This window comes from Taurulus bubalis (assembly GCF_910589615.1).
Source record: "Taurulus bubalis genome assembly, chromosome: 2".
Lineage (NCBI taxonomy): Eukaryota > Metazoa > Chordata > Actinopteri > Perciformes > Cottidae > Taurulus > Taurulus bubalis.
This window is the reverse complement of record NC_136590.1, coordinates 16,135,299-16,157,960: the sequence shown is the minus strand read 5'-3', so window position 1 is coordinate 16,157,960 and position 22,662 is coordinate 16,135,299. Positions and strand designations below refer to the sequence as shown.

Below are 22,662 nucleotides of genomic sequence, written 5' to 3'. Positions count from 1 at the left end.
CTCCAGCAAAATATGCACTGTAGATGGCATTTTCAGTTTCCATTAGCTACATTCTTCAAGTAGAATATTTACATATCTATATATTTACATATTCACACATTCTGCATTTTTGAATAAGGGAGAAGTAGTAGAAACAATGGTAGCTTTTTATATATAGCTTGAAACATGTCTGGAAGGGATTATGAAACAATGAAACAAAAACTAACATTTGACTTTTCAGAACATGCCTGCTTCATGTTTGTAACTTCAGGTTTGATTCCCAGAAACTATATGTTTTGAAATAACTCTTTTGAGCAGCAAGTTATAGTGGAACTGGTTATTTGAAAACGGTTATTGAATAGAGTATATTCTCAATTTGTAATATTTAACCAATTCCAGTATTTCTGCTGGAATTGGCCGTTTCCTTGCACCTTCTTTTCCATCAGGCTGCCTCATCGGTTTCCCCATACAGTTAGAGATTTCCCAAAATGCAATCCCTCTATCCCCAGAGCGTGTGCTGCCTCCATCTGTTGCTTTTATGTGTGGTTGAGATGAAAGGAAAGCTGTAGCCTAACATCAGAGAGGAAGGTTTTCCAGTCGGGAAACAGCAGGGTTGTGTCCCTTCCTCAAATTGTGGCTGTGCTGCATTCTGGTCTATTGAAACCCCTGTCAGTGGATACATTGGCATCTCTCATATGATGGATTCATTCTCTCCTGATTGAATATTGGTGCAATAATATTGAGTTGAGAAAAATATCCCTTTGTTCTCTGATCCTTGGGGACCGACACCAAGGCGCCTTCTGTTGGCATTTCAGATAACTGAACAATTTTCTGCAATCAAACACAGCTGTAGCTGAAAATATCTATTGTGTGATGTCTATATTTGGCTTGTTATCTGGCAATGAACAGAAATACACCAACAAATAATATGACAGCCGACGCCAGGGTCAAAGACTGAGAATGACAGTGTTAATCAGCATTTTTACTGATGTTCGTGCAGTGTGGCTTTCCTTTAAACTCAAACATGAAGTTGTTTACTTATCACTTACTATTCATCTGTTCCTCTGTTTTAAATAATGCTGCCAGTTATTTATAGTGCCTCGCAAAGGTATTCACCCGCCTTGGTGATTTTCCTTTTTTAATAAAAATAAATACATTTATTTGGATTTTACGAAATGAACCTACTCCAAATAGTCGAATTGGGGAAGTGAAATAATAAATAAATAAAAAACGTGTTTAAAAAAAATAATGAGAAACATAATGATATATTTAAAGGTAATCTAACTGTCACAGATCTAACGCAGCATCATTCAATCCATCATTACCAAATGGAAAGAATATGGCACCACAAGAAACCTGAAAATAAGAAAACACTTTTGTTTTTGTGGCCACCCAACCCAGTGGAGTGTAAATGGTGGACAGATACTCCGATCTCGGCTGTGGAGCTTTCCCTCTCCTTCAGGGTGATCTTTGGTCTCTTTGTTGCCTCTATGATTAATGTCCTCCTCTCCTGGCAGGTTGTTGTTGTGGTGCCATATTCTTAACATGTTTTAATGAATGGATCTAATGGAACTCCATCAGACCATTTGACACTTAGATTGCACACATGTGGACTTAATTTAACTAATTATGTCACTTCTGAAGGTAATTGGTGGGAGTGTGTGTGTGTGTGATCATTTGGCAAAGCCCCATAAACTGATACTTTCCACAACACCGTCTCGCTTTCAGGGCACAAAGCAGAGCTCCATAAACAAGCATAATGATCTATTACTGTAACATGTCTGGGGATGAGTCACCTCCCTCTGCATGCAGTGTGGCGTAGGGAATATCATTTTGATTTACAATACAGAGAAACTTCACACCTACATTTGTCATCTGAATCAAATATTGTACTTTCTGCTGCTTAGCATGCAGAAAACGGCTTCTCAAAGACAAGCTGATTGCTTTCTAATAACTGCAGACAAATAGTAATATTGCAGCTGTTTATACGGATATCGAAATGTGTTTGTGGATATCTGGTCTGAGTGGGCTGAATTGGAGTGGGGGCCGGAAGGGTACCTGTCTAGCATCAACAAAATGACAGACACATGCTGAAATATTCACAAGTCAATTTAAAATGAATTCAGGTTATGAAATAGTGATGCCGCTGCCGCTCGGCTGTGCTACGCTGGCCTGCATTAGGCTGTCAAACAGCTTGACGAGCACCCTGTTTATGTTTTACAGCGGGTCCAGTTTGGCCGCGCAGTCAATAACACCTGCTGGATGTGCCTGCAGGACTGTTATCATTCAGAGACCTCTAGAAATATCACCAAAACGTTCGTAAAAAAGAAAGAAAGCAAGTAATTGATAAAAAGTCTTGAGATTCACTGCCAACACGAGATGCATCAGATGGCAACTCCGCTGACAAGAATGAGGGAAGCCCCCGAGATTCACTGTGACGATGATGCACCCTCTTCAAACCCTGCTGTAGTCGGCGCCAGCAGCAAGGACTGATGAAACCAGCCCGTTTTCTAAAAACCAATAGCACGACATCAAGTACGCTGCCTATCTCAAACGGCAACAGTTCCTCGGTCCGTCTTCAAATTGACAGATAATAAGAGAACTTGACAGTCACTCACCCACTGCCTTCAGGGAGGCGTACTTGTTAAGATCCTTGTTTTGCTGCTGCTGCTGCTGCTGCTGCTGTTGCTGCTGCCGCTGCTGCTGCTGCTGATGATGATGCTGCTGTTGCTGTTGCTGCTGCTGCTGCTGTTGCTGCTGCTGCTGCTGCTGCTGGTGGTGCTGCTGCTCGTAGACGTGAGCCAGCTGGCTGAGGGCCGGGTAAGGTTGCTGCTGGCCCATGTTCGAGCCCGGTCCCAGGTTGTTGTTGATCTGGCCCCCCTCTGTGGGCAAGGTCACATGACGGGACAAGGTTAGAATCAGGTTCAGACCGGGTGTGTGGGAGCGTTGACAGTTTAAAGCATCCACTTGCAAAGCACAACCTCTTTTGTTTAATACTCTATGATCTGCTTCTAATGCTACGTTCACAACAAAAGCATTGCGAATATTCACTCTGCGTTTACCGCGTCAGTTTACTCGCTTGACAATAATGCTGTGTTCACACCAAACGCGTTGCGAATGTTACTCGCGCCTGAAACGGGGCGTGGCTTATCTCCAGAAAAAAATGTTACAGTTTCCTCCATCCACCATGGAAATAACCACTAATTCTGCTTTATACTTGTTGTGTAAATTCCACATACGTTGGAAACATCAAACTCCATCGTGTCTGAGTACATAATATTATCCGTAGTCCCACAACAGCGTCTGAATGACGGCCGCTACCAGCGCTACTTCAGGCGGACCAGCAGCAGTTTGATTCAGCAACAGCAAGACGGCGGTGATGATGGGCAGAGTTTCTCAACGCTGATTGGCTGACACAACTTTGAGTCACACGATTTTTTTTCACCCGAGTCAATTTGCGCGAATTCGCCACGCGTCAAACGCCCTATTCGTGCCGCCACACGCTTTTTCGCAACCTATCGCGTCTGTGCATTGACTTTGCATGTAATCTACCCGCACGTACAATTCGCGCCGCGTTTGGTGTGAACGCAGCATGAGGAAACATTAACATCCCTTCATGAGCGTATCATCAGCGGATGGACTCTTGCCATCATTCTTCAGCTGCAGTCTCTTACATGATGTTTTACCAAGCAATTTGACCATGCGTGCCAATGCATTTATGTCCGTATCTTTGCTGAAATACTCATGTATCAGAATACAGATCCAAGTATATTGCTGAGCTGTTATTTTTTTATGTACATTTGACTCGTCAGCCTCAATATGGAAGTTGAACTTCAGCAAAGAGCTTGAGTGCTCTTTGTTTGAAGTGCTTCATAGACACATCCTAAATCCTGGTGTCAGTATGCCCAGCATTTCTCATCATAAAGGAAGTTTGACTTTAAAAACAGAACCATATCAAATTGGTCCTAAAGTTTGAATTTGTTGTAATTTTCTGATTCGAATTTCCCCCGTTTGTAATGCGTATGTGTTTTCCCGTAGAGTAAACACTTTTTTAAATGACAACTAGACGGAATCATTTTGATTAGTTTTTCAGAATTTCCTCTTGAATATCCTCTTGACTAATACTTAATTAATAAGTAGTAACTACTGAATTAATCATGAATCATTTATCATTTACTAACACTTTACAAATGATCTTATTAATCATCTATAAGTCCTTAATACTTAATTTACAAATGGGGAATCCATAATTTATAAAGTATGAAAACCCAAGCCTATCAATCAAGAATCAAACATTTATAACTCTGTTTATGAATTGCATACTAATGAGTTACTAATGAGTGTTCATGAGTTTATTCATGCTTTACTAATGCTAAATAGTGTGTATTTATTATAAAGTGCTACCGATCTTTTTAAAATAAACTTCCGTCTTCACAGGAAACAACTCAGTCAGGTTTTTGCAACACAACACAACATGATTAGGTTTAGGAAAAGATTGTTGTTTGGGTTAAAATACCCACTGATGTTACGGGACAAAAAAACGTTGACTTTACGTTTTACATGGTGTGTTACAGCTCACTCAATATGTGGATATTTGTTTTTGAATCAATGAATTGTTCTTATTTCTTATCAAATCAGTTCAATCAATCAACAATCTTTCTACGTTTCCACATTTCTTTCCACTATTACTTTCTATTCTCTTTTTGCCACCTGCTCATGGTGTAGGGAGTAACAGATGTTGTGGAATAAATACAGTATCATGGTTGCAAAATGTGCTTCTGTATTCCACAAGTGATAATTCAATTTCAAAAGGTTTGTTCAACGCGAAGACTCCACTCTCCAGCAAATGTGCAGCACAGACAGCTAGAAATAGTCCAGCGGCTTCACATTGGTGCCTCTAAATCACAGTAAATCTTGTGTTGATGCCTTACAAGAAATCCAGAAGGCTTCATATTCTAATTGTGATTAGCAGGCAATCAGTCCTCCATGCCCCAACACATTTTTAAAGTAGCCCTCTTAGCCATGGCCATATTTGATTAGTGAATGGATCAGCCATCCTCAAGAATTGAAGTGAACCCAAAGCTGCTCTTGAAGACTCAGAAACCAGATGGCATGGTATGTAGGCTACAGATGGTAATGAAGGGCGGCGCCGGCAGTTCGACAGAGTTACACGAGAGCGGTGGGGAAGTGTAGCAGAACTGCACAGGCTGACTTTAAAGCACAGCCGAATGTTAAAATATGTGTGGGAATTCAGAGGACACTCTCCAGCATTGTTCTCTCGCTGTGCTGAGTCTGGATAATTGCAAATTCCTGTTCCTGAAGACGGAGGTACCTTTGCTAAGTGAATACATTTTGTTAAAAGCCCCAAATAAGGCCACTTGATAATTTGAGAAGGGAGAACAAGTTAGGAGACGGAGAGCGAGAGGAAGGAACGAAAGGGAGAAAAGTGAAATGGGAGAAAAAGGGAGAGGGATGAGGATGCATAAGGAATGAAGAGAGCAAGGAAAAAAAGTTATAAAAAATGTCTGTCAGAGAGACAAAGGCGTTGTGTGTAGCTCAGAGGGAGCTGGACAAAATCATTCAGGCAGAAAGCACAAGAATAAAGACGGACAGTAAAAGACGGACAATCTCAACACAGTCCTTTATATACATACAAATTCTCCTTCCCCTACTCCTGCTCTCAGCCCACTTAGCTGCTCCCACAGATGGAACCTTTGTTTCTCCACAGCAAACAGAAAGGGAAGTCATGTGGCTAAAACCCGATAATATTGATTTCCTCCTCCATTCAGTCAGTGGTGTACGAGGTGCGCTCAAAGGCCTTAAACCTTCACAGTCCAACTGTCAAGCAAAGCAAGTTGTGCTGTTACTAATTAATCACTTTGACCTGGAACTGCCTCGACTCACACATACACACACATATGCTGAGTGACAAGGTAGAGAGAGAGTAGAGACAATTAAAAAGAGCATCGGAGTGCAAGACAGCGTGAGGTTGTGTGGAAGAAAGAACAAGAGACAAGATACCCCAGTGTGATGAAATGTCCCATGGTGCTTAGTGAATAGGAAACGACATGAGTGACATGATTTCATTTGGACATCTGGTTTACTAAAGGCTTTGTGAATGTAAGTAAATGGAACCAGCTGAAGGCATTCAGGCATCTCATAGAATCCCTCAAAAAACAAACAGCAGTCATCCAGTCGCAATGAAAGACAGTTCTCTGGCATGAGGTCACCAGTGTTTTCCTTTCCTAATGCATTTTGCCCAGCTGCAGAGCACAATTGACCCTTCTCTATGACCCCCTCGAGAGAAGCTACTGTCCAATCCTTCATTAGCAACGGCAACTGGGCGCAAGAGGCCTGCTTTCAGCGGTTTATATGGAGCAACAGTAGATATCCTCAAAGTTAAAAGGAGAGCGATGTATCCTTCCACCTTCCCAAAGCCAAAAATGCAACATGAGGGATGTCGTGTCTGGATATAATAATGAGGAAGCTAAATCCATCGAAGATTAATTGGAACTACTTTTTTTGCACAAAGCTATAGCTTAAAATGTTAGCATACGAAGTTTGTTGAATATGATTTATTATTAATGTATGATATCCGGCGTATAGATCTAACCTGCGATATGCGAGCAATTTCCTGCCGTTAAACAAATGGAAAAGATGGATAATTTAGTTTTATATTAGATAAGGAAAGCCATGAACACCACCTATTAATGCTATATGTCAGTTGCGGGCCGTGCGTTATCGACCAAGGCCTTCAGTGACGTGTAGTCCGCATCAGGTGCGGACTGAAAAAAAAAAAAAGTGTCCCGGTAGTTAATGTCAGACCGACTCGCGCGTGTGTTGAACACGGCGCGCTGCCCGGCGCGTTCATGCAGACTGTCATACGCTCACTCTGCTATACGGACGATTTTTTTGCACTATTACGGGCACGTAGGGAGGTCACACGGGGTGTGGACCGACCTGCGGAGCTATTTTAACCACTTAAGACGAGAAAAACTAACAGCCATACAATTGTGTCGACAAATCAATAAGTACCAGAGATGTGTTCATATGTTTAATGGAAATAAGTCACTTGACATGAAAAATGCATAAAATAATGACTGAAAATTGGACCAAAAGGACCAATGAGTCAACCACTTGCAAGTATGTAGCTGGAGCCAGACACAGGTTAGCTTAGCTTAGCACAAAGACTGGAAACAAGGGAATACAACAAGACTTTCCAGTCTCTGTGCTAAGCTAAGCTAAGCTAACTATCTCTTTGTGTAGACCGTAGCTCCATTTTTGTGTGTAACTCACTACCAGAAAATGTTAAACTATTACTTTAAATGCAAGCGGGAACTAGAGCAACGTAAACCACTTTCAATGGCAAAAGTTAAATATTTCCACTCTTCATTATGCTCCCATAAAAATTGTTATCATCTGTTGCTCCAACTTTGTCATTATGGTGTGAATGACACTTTTTCCCCCTCCAGTTCTCTTTGCTTGCAGAGTGCTATAATTATTTGAAGTTGATAGAAACACTGTGTTAGCTCTGAAGTTGACAAGGTGGTCAAATATGATGGAAACTTGAGCTCAAATACATATCATTGCTGACCTCGCTCTCGTGCAATCTTGAGAGATAAACAAACAAAACAATACATCCAACTATTCCGCTATATTCCCCCAGGATGTGTCTTCCAATCACCCCTGCGTTTTGATCTTAGTGAAAATGATCACACACAGAGGGAAAACAAATACAGAACCATGATGACATCATCGCATTATGAACCTATTCAGCAGGATGACTGACAGCTGTCAGCAGGACGCCCTTCAGGATGATGAAAGGGAAGCAGTGGGAGTTTGCTGGTGTGGTCACAGTGCGTCACTAAGCTGCACCAAAACACACTGATTCTCACTGCCGTCTTTTAACTATCTCCAGTGACTGCCAGATTTTATTCTTGCTACTGGAATATTTCCCCAAGATTAGGGCTGCAGCAAACTACAAACTATAACTGACACCACCAAACATTCCTGGCAAGAATGACAGTAAATGTGTAGCAGTCAAAATGCCGAAGTCAGAGCTCACCGAAAAAGCCAATGTATTAAGAAAGAAAGAAATCTGAGAATGCGGAATCTGAAGAGACAAGTTATTAATCCATCAATAGAAATCACAATAGGATTTATTTTACTGAAACCCTTAATGCACTCAGCAAATTTCATATTGCTAAGGATAAACTGCTCTTGGGTCTCTCTCAGTGCCTTCAAAATAAAATACACATTCACCATTCATATCAATGAGGCTGCAAAAAAATGCAATTACATTGGAGAACATTTTAGTGGGTACCTTGTAGTGTAATATGTGTGAGGTAAAGTAAACATTTTGTCAATGTATGTTAAGTTCAATTTAGACTTTGGGAGCGATGATAAGATATCAAGGCTGTAACGACGCACCGCCCCTATGCCATGTCAGTTTTGAGAAAATAAGCAGAAACGCCCATTAAAGAACAGTTATATATTTTCCTACTGGAATCCACTGCCTTAAAATTAAGTCCATCCATCCGGATAAACCAAGTTTCCATAGACATGTGTTTTTTTCCATCTCACAGCTGCAAGAATTGCTGCTAGAAGACAGTTACTATGATTTACCTCAGACCTCTATGAGTTCGACAAGATGGAAGTCTGACTTTTGCCCAGTGATATAGATTTATATCTTGGTAAGCCATGATCACCACACTGGCAACTGGTAAAAGTACATTGTAAAAGTGGCTGTAAATTGTCTGAATCATTGCTATGTTATATCAATCACGGACGGGAGATATCTGGAAATTTATTTAGATGAAGTCGGTGCAAAGAACAGGGAATTTATGGGAAAAGTAATCATGCATTTCATTTCACATACGTGCCAACGTTCAAACCTTTTTTTTTTTCGTTAAATAAAAAGACATTTGCATGAATTCACCCTGCAGGGCGAAGGCGTGGAAATGTCAGGATTACTGTAAGTGTGACCGCACTGATGAGACAGCGTGTGGATGATGAGCTTATGACCGCCAGGTAACAGACAGTGCAGTCAGCAACGCACGACATGAGTGTGCACTAGATAGCACTGCAGAGGCCGAGTCATACACCAAAACACAGAGCGGTTTCAAAGCCGCGCTGTCTTTCTCGTGGGAAGCCAGACATCCAGCGTGGAGCGGTGAGGCAATCCTCCCGTGGCAGACATGTGATATCAGTGCTTTTCTCATGTCCCAGACAAGAATATATTCTGTTCTGCTTCACACACTGAAGGGGTGGAAATAGGGTCGACAACATATTTATCTGTGTCCCTTGATGTGTGCTGTGTAGTTGTGTGTGCAAGGGAAAACGAAGAAGAAAAAGCACAAGAGGGACATCAAAAGAAAGCCAGAGCACATGTATGTAGGAGTGCTTCTATCTCAGGCTTAGCCTGACTTCATTGCTACTGACTGTACAGTGTAATTTCCCTGCTTGTTTGATTCACCGTTGAAAATTGTAAGCAGCTGACTCATCTATTATTCCCTCTTTCTCCTCACTCTGCGAATGGATAAACCCTCTTCTTTTCTTTAGCTGCAAAACTGCCTCTCTGTCATTACTCAACCCTCTCCATCGCTCCCTCTTGTCATGGCAACAGTATTCTCTCGTGTAGTATTTGCTCTGCAGCACACGGCGAGTTCGCATTGTCCCACAGTCACCCGCGCCCACATATCAACAGGCAGGCCGGCTGTACTGTACTGAAAAAGTCATTGTTATGCAACCTATGTTATGCTGCCTGCTGCTCCGTCGGTCTGTCTGTTCATCTCCCTCCACTTATTCTGCACGTGTCTGCTTGCCTCCTCTGAGCTCGTTCTAAGTCACATCTACAACGGCATTGTCAGGCATTGTCAAAAAAGCATGCATGTTTTATTGAAAGACTTGCTCTAGTTTGGTGAAGAAAAAAAAAAAGGGCATTTTTATGAGTCATATAACCGAGCGAAGCATTTTGACGTTGAAAAGATGTTGACACAAAAAGTCTGCACCGACAATGAAAAACTGTGTAAATACAGCCTCGAAATGAAAGATGACACGTGTGAAGTTGTCCAAAGCTGCTGCTGTCTGTACTGTTTTGTGGAACTGGGAGCAACAGTAAACATCTTTGTCATATTAGCTGGTGCCCAAGAAATGAATCATGTGACCACAAACAGGCATTCTCTAATGTGTAAAGCTGTCTGTATTTATAATGTAGCTTTGAGAGCGCTTGACTCGTCCAAATCACTCACCTTATGTGACAGTGTGCACACATCCCATGAGTAGGAGTGTGTGGGGTCCTCTCTGTTTCTCTGCATATGCATATTTAGTCACACTGAAAATGGTAAGCAGGTTATGTGTGAGACTGTGTCTCTCGACTCACAGATAAGTGTGAGTCGAGAGATTTTGCCCCCCCACTCCCCTCCCTCCCTCCTGTCTGTTTAGGGCGCATAAGTACGGCATCTGTCTTGACCTCATCCCTTCGGACCATATCTCTCTCCTGCAGCACGGAGGACAGCGTGGATCACAGAGCGAGCAGAGGCCTCGCTGTGTGACCGCTGAGCTCGCGTGAATTTCGGGTGTAAAATCGCCTTTGTATGGTGGGCGAGTTGAGGGAGTTCATGTGAAGGCTTGAGCCGACTAGACGTGTTTGGGCTCTGAGGTCACACCTACATGATTGATGGGCATGGCAGAGAAAGTTCATCCAATCCTTTATTTATATTTATATATCTATATCTATATATATATAGATATATATATATAGATGTATATATATATATATATATATATATATATATATATATATATATATATATATATATATATATATATATATATATATAGAGAGAGAGAGAGAGAGAGAGAGAGAGAGAGAGAGAGAGAGAGAGAGAGAGAAGTTTGAGAGAGAGACAGACAGCGAGAACAGAACAGATGCTTGTGGTTCTATGGGTCTTACTACCTGCTGGCACTGTCAGCAGTGGGGGGCAAGTTTGAAGTGTAAGGGCCAAAGAGCACACAGATAGTAACTATTTGACAGTGATGCTTAATGCCTGAAAGAAAGCCAACTTTAGGAGAGACAAACTGCATACAGCAGGTGCTTCAAAAGTCACCGAGTGGACTACTTTAGCATTAAGGTTTCCCAATGATGGGTACTTGCACCCCAGAGGGTAGTTCTGCAGTTGCCAGTGGGTGGAAAGATTAGTTTAGATATTACAGCGTTAAGTTGCAACACAACATATTTGGGAAAACTAGTCGTTCAGCAAGCAGAGAAGTCTAAATCATACGCTAAAAGGAATGAATAAACAGCGGGAAAGGGTAACTTTGGGTTAAATGGTAAATTTTGTGAAAATTCTTAGCTAATAAGTAACAGATAAGGAGTTGAAATAGCTAAAATGGATACATGGTTAGTTTGAAAATATGGATAATTGGTTGAATTTTTTAGCTAAATGTAATGTAGGCTATAATTGGTTGAAATAGTTGCTGAAAGTTATAAATAGGTTGAATGTTTAAAACATCTTGCTTCTGTCACATGAAATCAAATGTGTCTAAGTCAAAAACAGACAGTTCATCCCTATGAAAGAAATACTGTATCAATATCCACTTGTATAATAGTGTTAAACATCATCCAGTTCACACAACCATTTACAACCATTAACATATATCATGTAGCCTCAAGGCTGCTGTATGGCATTCAGTGCACACCACTGTCTGTCTTCTCCAAAGCAATGTGTCAGATCCTAAGCCTTATATATGGCCCTGTTTTCCAAACATTGTTCATCTCATTATCATCACCATATGCTGCGAGCTTTGTCTTCGCTCATTAGCGCATCAGCACACTCCCATTTAGGAAGAGATAGTGAGAGGGAGCTTAGAAGGGTGGGGGTCGTGAAATGCCTGAGAGATGCAGAGAAATGGGCCAAAGGGAAATATGTGCAGCCAACTTTATTCCAAAAGCGATCACATATCTCTGAGCAATTCTTATGAGAGCAGACCATTAAACAGATAGAAGTGTGATTCAGAAAAAACGTATTATTGAAAAGTCTGTTGTGGAAAATGGCGGCGGGTAATGATAGGAGAGAGAATAGCTTATCTTCCCTTAATTGTTCCTCTCTGAGTTGAAAACACAATGACTTCCGTTGCACCCTTTCATGATTAGAGCCTTCCGTCATACCTTCCTCATTTTGAAGTGCTATCGATTTCTATTGCTCCTCTTTTTTTCTCTCTCCTATTCACAGAGCCTTTCCAACAGGATTCAACAACCATTTCCTTCTTGTGTTGTCTTGTCACAGGACAATGCGTTGACTAGTGTCTCACAGGACATTGTTAAAGCTGGTGACTGAATCAATAGTACAATATCACTCTGATATCTATAAAGACCTGTTGAAACTAGAAATAGCAAAGATCAAGGATATTGGGTTTTAAAAGTAAGCTGTGGGGGAACAAAAATAAAATACATTATCAGTGTCAAAACAATGCTGATAATGATCATTACTGTCCCTTGAGCTCCTTCCTTTGAACATATTTAATCATTTTCATTTCCCTGACACATACTGTATGCAGTTACCTTTGATTATTATCTGTATCCGACCCCTAAAGCATAGCAGATGGGGTCATCGATTTGTAACGGCATCATGATGTGTCATTGCAGCTGACTTCACACTCAAATTTAAACGGAAAATGAATCTACCTTGTGGCATCCAGACTGTACGAGTGGATGGAAACAACTCACACGTGAAGGGCGTTCGAGCAAACAAAATGCCAAATAACACCTCCGGATAACAAGAGCTGTTTATCAGATGCTTAAAACCATAAGTTATCTGCTCTGCGGAGTGCTGACAGATGTGTGGGAGAAGACCAGGTAGAAAACAGAATGTGCAAAAGGTTGCTTGGAAAGAAAAGCTGCTGAATTCTGTCTAATAACTGCAATTAAATATCAACAACAAAATCCCACGATATTGGCCTTGTTTCTAGTATGACTGTTGAATAAGCTTTAATTAATAGATTAGAAGCATGACAAACAACCAATAGTAATATATATTATTACTATAACTGTTATGCTGTTATGACCATTTAAGAGCAATGCTCAGAAAGTAATCAAAGTCAAAGTCAAAGTCAAAGTCAGTTTTATTGTCAACTTTGTGCAATGTGCAAATATGCAGAAAAAATCGAAAGTATGTTTCTCTTCTGTCCAACATATAGAGAATTGTGCAATAGTGATAATAATAATAATAATAATAATAATAATAATAATAATAATAATAATAAAGTGCAAAAAACTGTTTAAAAGTAAAAAAAAAACAACAACATATAACATATAGACAACATAAATTAGGAACTATTAAGACTGAAGGGCTATAAATAAATGACTGTGACTCCTTAGCAGCATCCAGACATGCGAGTCTAGAGAAGAGGACGGAGTGGGATGGTGGGGAGAGAGTTCAGCTTCCTGACAGCCTGGTGGATGAAGCTGTTGGACAGCCTGGTGGTGCGAGCTCGGAGGCTCCAGTATCTCCTACCAGAGGGCAGAAGGCTGAAGAGACCGTGTGAGGGGTAGCAGGGGTCGCTCACAATCAAGGTCACCTTGCGGGTGAGGCGGGTGTCGTATATGTCCTGCAGGGAGGGGAGAGGGGGGAGTGAGGCACCGATGATCCTTCCAGCTGCATTCACTATGCGCTGCAGGGCTTTCCTGTTGTAGTCTGTGCAGCTTCCGCCCCACACAGTGATAATCATCATCTGGGGAATAATTGATGACTTTATTGTTGCAAGAAATATTGGGTTTTTGCTGATACCAATTCCCGATCCAATACTGCTCGCTTTTTCCTAAATTAAAAAACTGTGTACTGCACTCAGGGGAACTTAATTTATGTCAAGTTACTGTGAAAACTGTGATATAATGTATGTACCCGATTGGTTGGAGGATTTTTTTCTCTGTCTATGCCAATATAAAACAAAGTGTGCTCATTATCCGTTACATTTATTTGAGTTATTATATTAGTTTTGATGCAAAGCATTCCGTTCCCACATGTTGATCGCTTTGACTTCCATGGAGTGAGGCATGCAGATGTTGAAGTTGGATAAGATAACCACTCTGAAAGCAAACATTTAATCTCCCTTCACCACATTATTTTCATTACGGCCATGTGGTTCTCCATGCATTCACCTGACCCCAATAAGGTGTCAAAGAATTTCCTTGCTTTGGTATTTCAAAATATCCTCAGTCAGGTTTGTGTTGCGTGATTTTATCTCGTAAGTGCTTTGGGTAGTTACCTCCTGTGGCTGCAGACTGGGGGTTCCTCCCCCTGACGGGGCTCATCAGTCACCAGGCCACAGCGAGGGAGAGACAGGCAGACAGTGAAAACTGAGAAATAAACTAAAGCACATGATTGACAAAGAGGAGCTCCTTATTCATCATGATAATGAAGCACCACTCAAAGCAACAGAGCATCCGCAATAACATCTGCGTCTATTGTTTTTCTCAATGATCTTCTGTCTTTCTCGCAGAAATATGTTACATTTTTTAGTCATGGGCCGATTACGAATGTTTCCCAGAAAAAGGGGACAAAGCGTCCTTAATGTTTGTCCTTTATGTTTCTATAACTTTTTTTCTTCTTCCATGAGTCTGTTTTTAAGAGCTGTTTTGAGTGTTTCTGATTGTCAGGATTCTACCAAAGCAGTTCCACCTTGACTTACTAGACTATACCGTCTCCCCTCATCACTCAGTGTTATGAGTCAGCAGCGGGGCTGCCGTTCCATCAGCTGGGAGCAACATGCTGCTACAGACAAAGCAAGACAGACATATAGTGGGAGGGAGGGAGGCAGTGGGAGATTGTGACGATAATGATTGTGTCTCCACGGGGGGCTGACACCTCTGACAACATGTTAGCAGGACCGACCCAGATACCAACGCAGAGAGACAGGCAGGACACTGCTTTCCAAGGGTTGCTTCTTAGAGCCTGTCAGGTGGTAATGGTATGTATAATGACAAAAGTAAAGCAGAACATATGTGATTTAAACTGAGGGCATACAATATTAAGTGGCAGCTATCATTTGTTTTTGTAAAAGGCCATGAAACAGTATTGTGCATAAAATAAATGTACTTCAGTTGGGCCTCAGTTGGGCCACACTAAAAAATCTTATCAATAAGTCATGGTTCCCAGATGACTATGGCAATCCCCTAACTTTTACCAACCTTTGAACGGCTTGAAATGAAATGTGGTACCTTGCTACTCATGAGCAATTTTCAACAGAGACAATTTTCTGCAATAATCAAAAATCCAAAGTAAAAATCAATTATTGTTTTTGTCAAAGGCACCAGTGCAATGCTTACTTACAGGTTGTCATGCAAAAGTACATCATGGCTGCATCACTCAATACTTTGGTTTATGACCAAATACCTGCAAAGCCAATTCCGTTCCCTCAGTTGTACTTTGTGCTCATTGCTTATTACGAAATGTAGATGAACTAAGATTGTGAATGGTGCTTTTATGCCTAACATTGTACCTGCTAAACATCAGCATGTTGACACTGTCATTGTGGGAATTAGACCATGCTGATGTTACATTTTTATTGACTTATCATTTTTCTATACAACACCAGCAATAGGCAATGACAGTGTGTGATTTTTAATAGAGGTCAAACTGATATAATCCAGCAGCCTCTATTATAACAAAGCAGATGTGCTGAAGGCAGGATTATGATAGCTGATAGGGTTTAATTAAACGTAACCTCAGAATTCATTCCCCTGCAGTCTGTGACCGACAGTCTGCTTCTTTGGCTCCACTGACGAGAAGCTTAATGTTTAAAAGGTTTAGTCTGCTGCACCTGGCCCCTGGGCTGAATCCCTGGCAGGTTTAAGTGTTGGAGCACATCGGTGAGGGGCTTTTCTTGGCCTGCTAAGACAAGACAGGGCAGTAGGCAGATTTCTTATGCTCATCCCTCACCTGCCAGCCAGCCGGCAGCGGGAGGAGAAATGTATGACAATAATTGTCGCATTCAGTCAAATTTGGGAGTTAAACGGAAGCAGTAACAGCCCAAGCTGCGTGCCATTCACACAGCATCAGAACAATCTAATCAATCACAGACTGCAATTAACTGCCTTTTTTGTTTTGATTGGAGACAAATAATCTTTCAGGAACCTCGGAGTAGCCCCGAGGGATCTCCGCACTAAGAGCGGCAGATTATCCTCGCAAGTGAATCCTACACACCACCGCAGGACCTGTCTATTCGTCCACAAAAGATGCCTCTGTGACTTTCTATTATTAGCAATATAAACTAAACGTGGCGCTTGCTGATGGCCCGCGTTGCAGGAATCGACTCAAGCGAGACATCCATACTCCCTTGAAGTGTTAGGGATGCCAGTGGGGGGAGAGAAAAAGGCAGAGGGGAGAGGAAAAAGTAGGTTACTGAAGAAAGACTGTCTGCCTCGCTCCATTTGTAAACAGGAGAACACGAGCACTGGCAGGGTGCAAAGTGTATAGTGTTTTGTGTGTGTAGTGCCTGTGTGTCCGTGACAGTGGCTAATATAATTTCACAAAGAACAACAGAAACGGAAGAATATATTGATGCATGGGAGAATACGAACTGTACGACTGCACATGTGTGGGTGCACATGTTTGCACCCATTGTTCATCTGTGCAGATTACAGGTGCTTTCCCTGTGAATGCATTGGTTTTGTCCATGTGCCCTTGTTGGTATGTGGTAGCATTTATGTGACGCCTGGCATACTTTGAAAACCAGGCACACCAGAAGGGAAAACAACTGGCTCCACACTATGTAACCAAGGGCTGGAACGCAAACAAAATGCCTGTAGCTAGGTAAAAACGTTTTCCCCCAGCACATCAAAAGATTATTTTAACACCCTATGTCTACCAGGGGTGCTATTGATAAGTAAAGGGATTATGGGATGGTACAGTAGATGCTAGCTATGTGTTAGCAGGTTATTGTAGTAAGATAAGGCACTTGTTAACATTATAGCTAACTGCATAGCTTTCTGATGGATCAGAGCTACCAACTCTCATGGTTTTGCCGTGTGACACACGCTTTTGCATGTTTTCACACGCACTCACGCCACACAACCAATTTCTCACGTCAAAAAAAAAATTCAGATTTTGGGCCGGGGCGCGTTCGTTCCTTTTCAAACTCCCCGACGATAGATGGCGCTAAGGAGAGCATCTGTAAACCTATTCGCTGCATAGACATCCTATTTACCCCAAAGAGTCCCGAAGTTAGCAACAGAAGAAGATTTTCAAACAGACACAACCGCGGGAGAAACTCAGGAGGAGCAGAGACTAAGGCAGACCTGGGCATCTTACGGCCCGCGGCTCTCCCAGTCTGGCCCGCGTGAGGTCAATCAAAAATGAAAAATAAATAAATAAGGTGCACGCCATGAATGCAATACAAACGGCACTGCTTTTACTTTGAAGGTGATTTATTTATGTGTGCGTGCGCGCTTATGCAGCCTCACTACGGGCAGTGTTGCCGACTTGGAGACTGAAGTGAAAGCGTATTGTTATGCAGTTTCTGTCGTGAGACCCCCGCCTCCCAAGGAGCCTCGCGCTGCAGTCTCCGCCTCCAGATTGAAAATTAATCGTGCAAAGCCGCCGCGGATCTGACCTGCGGTCTGATCCACTATGGCAGAGCACTTTAAGTCAGGATCTTCACTCTTCTCTCAAAGAGGAGAACGTTCCTCACATGAGGAAAGATGCTCAGAAGATGTTGGTTCTCTTTGGATCTACCTACATGAGAACAAACATTCTAGTGATGAAGTTCAACAGATCAGATCCTCTCTCACTGATACTTGTCAGCTGTCCTTCACATCTCCACCTCATTCAACCAGACTTCATGCTCTTGTTCAAGCCAACACAGACTGGACTTTTCTCACTGAGTAAGAACAACTGAACTGGAAAACATCAAAAGCACTTATTGCTTTTGTTTGAAGTGAATAAATTGCTGGTCTTTAACATACATATTTAATGTACGGTTTACATTTTTGTTAACTTATTTTCATAGCCTTATTGTAACATGTATTCTTATCAGTAGCAGCTCAAAACAATATAATTTACAGTTTTTTAATAAAGTAATAACATTCATATTGAGTTAATTGAATTAAATTCAGACAATTGGTTCGGCCCTCCACAACGGTCCAAATTTCTCATGCGGCCCCTTAGAAAATGAATTGCCCACCCCTGGAATAAGGTATGTTAATGACATGTGGTTCCCAAGCGCTCTTTGGTGACATGGTTAATTACGTTACTGTCATCTGTCCATCATCGTATAAAGCCCGCCCTGACAATTTGATTGGTCCGAACAATTTTTGATTTTGGATCATTTCTCCCCAACGGAGCAGTCCCAGACCGAACTTCCAGACCTCAAATGTTGTGGGCGGGGCTATGTTTGGCTGGTACCAGGCTACATCTTTAGCATACCACCCAAAAATCCACTAGAATGCATGAAATAACATCTATTTAAACCAAAATGTCCTGGTGGTGGACCATCAGCTATGTCTTTGCTTCACAGAATGTAACCAATGTTGTCCATCTCCAGTAGGCCGCCCCTATCAACGACTTTAGGCCCCACAAACCACCAAAATGCAGGGTACAACATGGGTACAACGCCAAATTAATTCAAATTTCCTGATATTTGAGCCACCAACGTGTGTGGCTGCGTGCGCGGCTATATTTTGGTCACCCCCGACAAAATCTCACTCCAAGGTTTTTTGAAAAGTTGGCAGCTCTGTGTATCCATATTCTACGATAGCATAAGTTGCTTAAAACTGGCATTTGTTATGACCAGAGTTTTCCCATTCTTCCACATATTTTTGCCAACATCCTTTACCGTGTTTGTAGGCGTCGCACAACAACCAAAGTGACGAGGAGGCCCCTTCTAACGCAATACAAAGTCAACGGAGAGCGATGAATTGTTTTCCACTCTGTTGCGGGACGGGACTGAGGCGCTGTGTCTCTACGGTCTCCTGCAGAGTGCCAGTGTAACTGTCGACTCTTTTTCTCATGCGCCTTTATGTCTTGGCAACATTTAATGTGAGGGAACCAGGGCAAGCGGGCAAAGCCACTCCCCTCTTCTGCTTAACGAATGCTGCAGAACGCGTAGGCCAGCGAGATATGGATTCTTAGCGCAGCATGGGAGGTAAGAAGTGGGTCATAACATGAGGAAATCCCCATATGGACGACCCCCCACACCTACCCCACTGGGCGCTGCCTGCACTGCCAGTAACCCACCATAAACTAACCCAGAGCCCAGAGCGAGAAGCTTGCAGGGGACAAACGCTACTACCAGCGAGGTGTCAGTTTATAAGGAGAAATCTCTGCTTTGACACAGATTGTACATTCTAACAAGTAAAATGTCACATGACCAGCATTTTTTGCATCAGTTAGAGTTAGCTATAGCAATTAAATCAGTTGGTGTAACAGAATTGTGGAATAGTTTTAGGTAAGGCAAGATTGTTGTTGATTGGTCTGCTGATTCTACCATCACCCAAATTGATTGTTGTTTTTGGGATGTGTCAATAATTTACATAGAATGTTGTGAGCAAAAACTACAGATCGCAGGTCAGCTTGTGTGTGAATCAAAGGGGTGAAAGAAGATTGCCTACAATCAGACAGTCAGGCCAAAACCAGGTGAATTACATCTAAACTCATCTCAGGTCAGTGCACTATAACAATGCTGTAGCCGATGTTGTTTGCAAAAAATGAGAACAATGTGGCATACGCATCATGTTGCTGTGTTCTTTGGTGTCAACACTACATTATTGTTGCTCACCAAGTTTAGTCTTCTTCGTTCTAGTTTAGTCACACTTGGATGGATCCTTTCAGCACGATAACCCACCATGGAGCAACAGTTGTCATGTCACCGAGGGGCTCCAGAAGCAAGCTCCTTCTGTAGCTTCAGTGGTATGCAGTCAGATATCAACCGATTACAGGGTCTTTTGAATCATGTGGCAACGTCCATTTCTAAATTGTATAACCAACATATGACTTGTAACCCATTAACCAAATGCTCCGATGAGGATTTCACCTGATTTCATCCTCTAAAGGCCAAATGAGATGCAATGCTCTTGTTTTCACATCAGGCTTCCACTGACACACATGTTTGCAGGCCAACAAAGGTTTTCCCTCACAAATGAATCTCTGAAACCCCACATTAGGGAGAAGGGTATAGCAAAAATGACTGCCTCATACACATATCTCCGTCAAGTACAAACTCTGAGCTCCAATAGCTGAAAATGTGTTGTCCAGACCACAAGAGAGGTCATTGTGACAAAAAAAAAAAGGACTTAGTCTGGAGAATCACAGCTAAATAAAATGGCTCATGGATCCAATAGAGAAACAGAAACACACACATTTGCAGGCATAATTACTGTACATACATGGTGTCTGTGTGAAATTATGTTTCTCCCTCTCTTCTGTTTTCTCCTTTGCATGCACACTCACACCAAACACATGCTCACGCACACTTCTGCACCCACCGCCTCATACTCATGTCTTCCCAAATGAACTAAATCTAAACTGGTTAATTATGAGATTCATCGCTGTTAGCACCTGTTAGGTAATTAATGCCAATCACTGCCTTCTGGGGAGGAAAATTATCCTCCATAAAAACACTGTTTAGCTAGCATCCCTCTCTGTTTCTCCCTCTCCTCTCTCGTTTCCTCCTTCCTTTCTCTCTTCCATGCTCATTACCTCCAACAACCTGTGTGCCCTGTGCCTGCTGTTAGCAAATCATCCCGGAAAATAAATAAGCACCACTATAAACAAATGCTGCGGCGCTGGCCGTGCTTGTGGATAAAGTGGTCTTGGAGTACCATCAACCACAGATTGGCAGACAGTGTGTGGACGTGGCGATGGAGAAACCTGAAATGTCAGTTAGCAATCAGAAAAAGAAAAAAAAATTTAGAGACAGGCTAATGCCGGGGATGGTAATGGTGGTTCTGGCCAGAGTGGTGGTTGGCAAAGCAGAGTGTGTGCTGCAGCTGCATGACTGTATTTTGATATTCAAACCAATAGTATTCTATAAAATGTTAAGACGTGTTGCAAATTTAATCAGAAGTCAACCACTTGATATGAAAACCTTCACTCCAGGGTTGCTGCAGCTGTAGTGTGGGAGCCAGTGAAGGATACTTCAGCATGTGTTTGATTTTCTTCTCAGAACAGATATTGCTACATGTCTGGCAGGTTGCAGATGTAAACTGTAAACATGTGTATCTGAAGATAATTATGATAATCTTCTTTACAAACAATGGCATGTATGAAAGCCGCAAACTGTGCTATTATTGGCAAATAGATGTGTTGCACTTTACCATCAATAAACCATTAACGCAAACGCGTCATAAACAAACAGATGATCACTTCGGCGGCCTCCGTCTATGACACATTACAACGCATGAGCTTTTATAGCATTGCTAAATTGTAGGAGTGGAAGACAGAGAGTTCATTATTTCGAAGTTTTTAAAAAAGCATTCAAACTGATTGGAAACATGATAGTATTTTGAGGAAACAGTGTTATTGACATGACATTGGCTTCACCAGATGCAGATTTAAAACTAAAAATTCTGATTTTTCATATATTTTTTTAACAATGGTTCCTTGATTTTGACAAAAACAGCATGTCAATTTCTGGTCTGCAACCATCAATTCTTTCCGGCTGAAATGACAGCTGTCGCTGGCAGATTTGATCAGCTGTTGCAGGCCACCTTCCAAACTGTTTCAGTGCACACTGCCAACGTGGGGAGAAATCTTAAGCTTGACTTCTTAACAATCACTTTTTGAGGGGGAGGGGTCAGTGTTTTACAATAGTTATATGAAAGTATCACATTTAATTTAATTTACGTGATTAAATCCATAAATATCCACAAACTGGTGTCATTTCATTTCAGCTGGAAAATATGAAACAATATCTCTGTGTTTTCACTCGCTAAGCAAGTTTGCATGAGAGCAGAGAGGAAAACGGGGCACCAAAATGTGCGCCGAAATCTAACCTTTCTATTGGATCCCCACTTGAACCACCAGGAGCTTCATGTCCTGACTGACAGGCTACATTACCTAACCAGTAGCTACGTTGAAGTACAGGCTCAGTCTCTCTTTCCTTACGTGGATCAAGCCTGTCACGTCATACGGCTCAGATGACAGGCGTTTCGTACAGCCAATGAAATTGACTAAAAAACTAATACAAACAAGAGGGAGTGGAGATAATCCCAACAGGCTTCAGTTTGATGAGAACAGACAGCTGTTGACAGAGCCTCAGTTTGGCATTGAATTAGCACGAAAATGCATTTATACTTAACTGTCTCTGTGTCAGCAATACTGGTTGTAAATATGAATAGTACCTCTATAAGTTTGCAAGACTATAAGCCTTTTTAATAGGTATATAGTATATATATCATGAATATTTTCAGTCTCAAAATGGAAAAACGCCTACACATTTCATTAGAAAAACATGTGTCAAAATATTAATTTTGATATTGTCATCTGCTTTTTACTTAGACTAGATAAGGCTTCAGACTATTGTCCCATTGTGTTTTCCAGTCCATAAGTCCCATTTATAGTCATCTACAGGCATCTATTTGCAAAGAAATGTTCAGGCGGAAATAAAAACCTTATACTTAGTGTGTTCAAACTTATATAACTCAGTGTCAGCAGCACTTAAAGTGATTCTGACTACTGAGGGAAAAAA

The 22,662-nt window shown here is 41.7% G+C and overlaps 1 protein-coding gene across 1 annotated transcript in view; it reads right to left on the bottom strand.

Moving 5' to 3' along the window:
- The window catches only part of shisa9a (shisa family member 9a), a gene marked incomplete at both ends in the record, with an annotated part of 43,513 nt that overhangs the window by 7,065 nt on the left and 13,786 nt on the right, over positions 1-22,662 (bottom strand). Inside the window, one exon of the mRNA XM_079237762.1 lies at positions 2,598-2,861. Coding sequence (XP_079093888.1) covers positions 2,598-2,861 — 264 coding nt within the window. The remainder of the gene's footprint in view (positions 1-2,597; positions 2,862-22,662) is intronic.